General features: G+C 48.1%; 1 protein-coding gene across 1 annotated transcript in view; it reads left to right on the top strand.

The window, feature by feature from the left end:
- TRPM8 (transient receptor potential cation channel subfamily M member 8) overlaps positions 1 to 6,000 on the top strand; it is a 90,556-nt gene that overhangs the window by 81,410 nt on the left and 3,146 nt on the right. Inside the window, exons 22-23 of the mRNA XM_027117662.1 lie at positions 579 to 678; positions 1,752 to 1,785. Of these exons, the coding sequence (XP_026973463.1) occupies positions 579 to 678; positions 1,752 to 1,785 (134 nt within the window). The remainder of the gene's footprint in view (positions 1 to 578; positions 679 to 1,751; positions 1,786 to 6,000) is intronic.

Below are 6,000 nucleotides of genomic sequence, written 5' to 3'. Positions count from 1 at the left end.
TTTTTTTTTTTTTTTGCGGTACGCGGGCCTCTCGCTGCTGTGGCCTCTCCCGTTGCAGAGTACAGGCTCCGGACGCGCAGGCTCAGCGGCCATGGCTCACGGGCCCAGCCGCTCCGCGGCATGTGGGATCTTCCCGGACCGGGGCACGAACCCGTGTCCCCTGCATCGGCAGGCGGACTCTCAACCACTGCGCCACCAGGGAAGCCCCCAGAGTAGTATTTTGATGTCATCAAAAAGGAACAGGAACACATAAGAAATGTGAGAACCAAATTCACTAGGGAAGTGATTTTGTTGAGTCACAAGACACACAGACCGGCTGTGGAGGGATCTCTGGTTGCAATGAAGATTGCGTTCCTATTTCACGCAGGCTCCCATTCTTCACTGTTACCAAGACCTTCATTGATATTCCGTGGGTCTACTGCTCTCACTAGTACGTAGCATTAGTCACATCAGCCTGTGCAGGACAGATCTAATTCTCTTGGTTCCAGAGCATGGCAAAATCCTAGCAGGTATCGATTCAGGAGGGAAAGGGGGCAAAGGAAGCAATTTGAATGTTTTTCTTTGTCTCATTATTCAAGGTTTCAAGAATGAAGACAACATGACTCTGGCATGGGAGGGTGTCATGAAAGAAAATTACCTTGTCAAGATCAACACGAAAGCCCACGACACATCAGAGGAGTATGTCAGTCATTTATTCCTGCTTTGCCAGCCTCCCCTTGTGTACAGAAGCTGGCAGAACACAGGCAGCTTCTTTGAGCAAACTCTGTAAAGAGAATTTGCGGCAGAGAGGAATGGCACCAAAAGGATATGGCCCAGGCACCTGAAGGTGACACACGCAAAAGGGTGTGTCAGCCTTTCAGGAAGGGCAAAAACCACCCACCTGCCGTCTGATTGTCCTTCTGATTGAAGGGCAGGGCTGTGGGACCAGGTGACAAGAGCGTGGGTCCCTATGCCACTGCTGCAGAGGTGGATTCTAGGAAGACCCAAGGATTGTGGGGGACAGAAGTTACCTTGCAGGGTCTGCACATGTATCCCTGTGAGGAAGAAGCAAGCGATTAGAGGATGGTCAAACCCTTTGGTTGATCTCTTACAGACAGTTGTCCCTGAGAAGTTCTGAACGCCCTTTATGAGTCGCATGGCGTTGTTGTAAACATCCCATAGAACTAGCTAAGTCACTGTCTCCCTAGATGGTCCATGAGGAATGTGGGATGCAGGGCATCCTGGAGCGTGCCCTTCGTGTTTAAAGTGGGGTAACAGGGTTAATGGTCAGAAGTCACTCTTACAGAGAGCTCCAAACACACCTCAGAATTCAGTCTAACAAAGAAAGCGTAAACATAAGAACAACTAATCCCTTTGTTAGGTTCGACACAGCTATTGGGAGCAGGGCATGTGAGGCATGCTTTTTCTCTTTGAGTAACAAAGCAGATGCCCTCCATTCTCCTCCATCCCTAGACGTGGAGAGCTTAGTTTTGAAAGGAAGGGACGGACCTTACAGGTCATCTTCCACCGCCCCATCAACAAAGGTAGCATCTATTTGCTGTCCTTCCATCTGGGGTGAGAGTGGAATTCTGCTTCGCTTGGGTATTAGGAAGAAAGTAAAAGCGGTAAAAGCAGGTGACGTTGATTTAGTTGAAGATGAAAATGAACTGTATTTTATTCTTTAAAAAGACTGCGAAATGGAGCCTAATAACCCGTTTTGTTTCTCTCTCTCTCTCTGTTCTCGCTCTCTCTTTTTTTTAACTTCCTTGAAGAATGAGGCATCGTTTTAGACAGCTGGATACAAAGGTATAGTTCTGTTTATAGTTTGGGAATTATTTTTTTAAATCTCCATTATCTTTGAGCTTTCAGCTAGAGGCCAGTGACAAAAATAGATGAAGTTAATTGTTTAAAAAAAATGGATGTGACCCTGTTCTATACTCAGCTTTCTTTATTCACTGCACAAAGTCGGGGCGCTGGAATGGAATTGCTTCTCCGATGCTCCCAGCCCGCACGGGAATAGTCCTGCAGTCCCATTTCCACGACTGTCTCTGTCTACCCCAGGACCCCTTCTTTTTCTGTCAGGTGTAAGATGCTTGCAGGGAGTACCAGAAAGGCTCAGAAAAGCAGGTTGGGAGCCTAGAGACCCTATGCCAGTCTTTGCTGCCACTCTCATTTGTCATCCACTTCATTTGAATTGCGACTGCGAGAATACACACGTGAATTAGACGTAGAGAGAGTATGCCCACCTCCACCCTGAGCTGGGTAGCTGGAAATTATGATTTGGTTCAGCAGAAATGACGATCGATTCATAAATGTCGGCTCCCTGTTAGGGTCTGAGGAGGAGGTGATAACCATGGCATTTTGGGGATGGCGTCCTGGGTGACAGAGTCACATACCCTCCCCAGGGCGGTGCAGTTCCACGGCTTGACGATACGCCATCAGGGGTGGCAGGGTCTCCAGCACCCGATTCCTTGCCTATGGTAGGGCCTCAAGGAACATTGAATAAATGAACAAAAGGTGCTCTTCTCAGAGCTCTAAGATGATCATGTATTCGGTTCACAATTTCTCGTGTATGTATTTACGTGTTAGTTGCCAGCAGCATTTAAAAGATCTGAGGCCGTGTTGCCATGGGCCTCCCTTCCTGAACTCTGGCCTCGTGCAGGACGGTGGGCTGCAGCCTGGTCCCTTCCTACTTACCCCCCACCCGCCCCTGCCTTCCCTCTTCTCTTCCTTCCTCCCCTTCCCTCCCCTGGAGCTACTTGCTCCATATATAGGACTCAACCACTCAGGGCGACGGTACATTCTGTGCTGACAGTCGGATGTTTCCATCACAGTTTGCTTTAGTTCCCTATTGCTGTGCAACAAACAACCCCACATTTTTAAAATTTTATTATTATTATTATTTTTTGCGGTATGCGGGCCTCTCACTGTTGTGGCCTCTCCCGTTGCGGAGCACAGACTCCGGACGCGCAGGCTCAGCGGCCATGGCTCACGGGCCCAGCCGCTCGGCGGCATGTGGGATCTTCCCGGACCGGGGCACGAACCCGTGTCCCCCGCATCGGCAGGCGCACTCTCAACCACTGCACCACCAGGGAAGCCCCTACAACCCCACGTTTTAGTGGCTTCAAACAACCATTTTATTTCACTCTTGCTTTTCTGGGTCAGGGGTTTCGGAAGGGCTCAGCCGGGCAGTTCTTCTGCTTCAGGTGGTCTCAGCTGGGTTTACGGGGCTGGATTCAGCTGGCGGTGAGGCCAGGATCTGGTACCTCAGTGGTCCTCCTCATGGCCTCTTACTTCCACGTGATCTCTGATCCATGAGGCTTGGGGGTCTCGGGGCAGTTCCCCTTTTTCCATAGGGACTGGCCTCCAAGCGTGAAGAAGCAGAAGCCACCAGTGCTTCTAAAGGCGAGACCTGGACCTGGCATGACAGCACGTCCACCAGCATCTATTGATTAAAGCAGCCCCAGGCTGGCTGGGATCCAGGTGGGGGAGCAGTAGACTCTCCCTGTTCACGTTCCACCTCTTGATGTGGGAGTGACACGTGGACAGGGAGAAACGTGGCAGCCATCTTTGGAGACACGCCATCACGCAGGAGTATATCTCGTTACGGCTGCTCTCCTGATGTACTGGTACTGATTTTTAATTGAGGGGCTGGGAAGACTCCTGTGTTCTTAGAGTTGAGTATCTGGACATAAACAATCATGCCAGGATGTATATCATGATTATAATCAGTGAAGAAGGGAAAGAAAAATGCTGGATATTTTTTAAAATTTAAAAAATGTTAGAATGCATCAAAGGAAGCATAGGGGATAGTATTCTAACACTGAGTATGTATATTAGATGACTATAATATGTAATATAGAATAAATATAAAGCCTTATAGGATTATTCACTTTCTCTACATCATATATTTATATTTAAATATATTGTCTGCTGCATCGGTACCTAAGCTACACAGCTCGTAATACTTATTGAGCACCTGCCATATGCCATGCATTGGGCTAAGTGCTGTGAAAGCAGACATGGGCCCCACATTTCATGAATGGACCCCTTGTTAAGTGGTTTGGGGGTAGGAGCATTTTCCAGCTGAATTATGTAGGAGTCAATAGCGGTAACCCTTTTCTTAGCCATATCAGGCATATGTCCCAGACTGCCCGTGTCTGCATTACCGGGGAGCAAGGTCGGCAGCTGGGAAGGCCCTAAGTCCAGAGATGCATGGAATGTTCTGGGCAGCTGGAGAGAGGTGGCGTGGACCAGGGGAACACCGAGTAGGAAGGAAGGGGGAGGCTGGGTCGTCCTTGGCAGGAACTTGCTGGCCTCTTTAGGGCTGGATTTTATTCCCATGCAGGGCAAGCCTCTGGGGACACACCTGGGAACATTCCTTTCAAAGATCCCTCTGAGCGGTCAGAGTGGCCACATAAGAGGGGCTTAACAGTTTGGTTTGGGGAATAGAGGTGCCAGGGACTTGTCTAAGTGTGTGTGTAGAGAAAACAGTCTATTTTTGTTTGTTGTGTTGAGTTGTTTTACTTGTGGGTTCACTAAGGTGGCTTTGGAGGGAGCCGATGGAAAGTACACTTGGGGCTGGGCTCAAGCTTCTGCAAGACTTGCCACTGCCCTTGCTCTGGGGCACGCAGGACATAGGCAGGATGGCAGCAAGGGGATGGGGCAGAGCGGGGCCTGGGTCGGAGGTCAGCCAGAGATCCAGGAACTGGGGCAGCTGAACTGACTCCCAGGGGCCAGGGGGGCCTCCCAGCCAGTGCGTGTCTGGGTGCGGCGGGGCGACCCTCTGGTGGGGACAGTGGACCTGAGCATGACGGTTGTGGGCGTGGTGCCGAGGGTGTCACAGATGACTGGAGTCCCAGTTGGTGGCTGTCCACACACACGTGTGAGCCGGGGCTCTGTGGGGTCCTCAGAGGAGTGCCTGTGGGTCCAGCCCCCTCTGCATCTCCCTGGCTGTGGAGCTCCACCCCTTTGTTGGTTCCTGCAAGAAGTCCACCTACACCATGCCTTTTGCAGGTTTTAGTTGAATTTGGGCAGATCCCAGGGAAACCTCAAACCACACAACACTGAGACATGGGCCACCACCCACAGGATTTCACTGCCTCTCTCCCTGCTTCTCTCCTGCTCCCCTGCCCTCTCTCCCCTTTTTATCCCCTCCCCCTTCCTCTACCCCTTCTCTTCTGAACAACAGAAAGTCTCTCCTTTCTATCCAAGGAGAATTTTAGGGTTGGCCACTTGTTTCTGGAGCAAGCTCTTGGTGTCTTAAATCCTACTAAACGTCACACTAAAGTCCTTTTACTGTCAACCAATACAGAAATCTCTCCAAAGCCCCTCCGGTGAAAAAAAATTTCTCCGTCTCATTCTTTGAAAACAAAGTTATTCACATTGACCTTAAGTCTGTAAGTAGGAATCTTACTATGCCATCTTTATTTTAGGCAGCCATTAGCCCCTATGGTTTCTTTTTGTCCTTTTTAAAGGAAGAGTTAAATGAAGAGGTTAATACTGGAAATAAGCCTAAGTTAAACAGAAAGTTTTCCTTGAGTGAGTGATATAGCAAGTTGGAAACCAATCGTACAGAGATTGTGTTATGTCTACAGCTTTTATTAAGTGTAAAAGTATAGCTTGTAATTTAAAGTGACCTTCATGCATCTTGCGTAAAAACTTGTGAAATATGCATGTATTGAAAATAATTTTATCATGCTTTTTACTTAAATTGTTTTGCTTCTTATACCGTTGTGTGTGTGTGTGTGTGTGTGTGTGTGTGTGTGTGTGTGTGTGTGAGGGGAGACACTTTATTTGCAAAAGCGTGATTAGTATTGTATCACATTATTTTCATTATATTATACTTTTATCAAAGCAAAACTTTATTGGTACCTTATAACTTTATTAGTTACATATAACATTTTTATTTCTATATATTACTTCTCTGTGTTGTAATCTATCCTTTCTATGTAGGAATCACTAGTGATTTTTATTTGAGTAAAGCTAATCCTAATTGGTGCTAATGATTATTTGCTTGTG

The sequence above is a fragment of the Aethalodelphis obliquidens genome, unplaced genomic scaffold (genome assembly GCF_003676395.1).
Source record: "Aethalodelphis obliquidens isolate GAN/ISIS:26980383/991018 unplaced genomic scaffold, ASM367639v1 scaffold2, whole genome shotgun sequence".
Taxonomy (NCBI): domain Eukaryota; kingdom Metazoa; phylum Chordata; class Mammalia; order Artiodactyla; family Delphinidae; genus Aethalodelphis; species Aethalodelphis obliquidens.
This window is presented reverse-complemented; position numbering and strand designations above follow the sequence as displayed.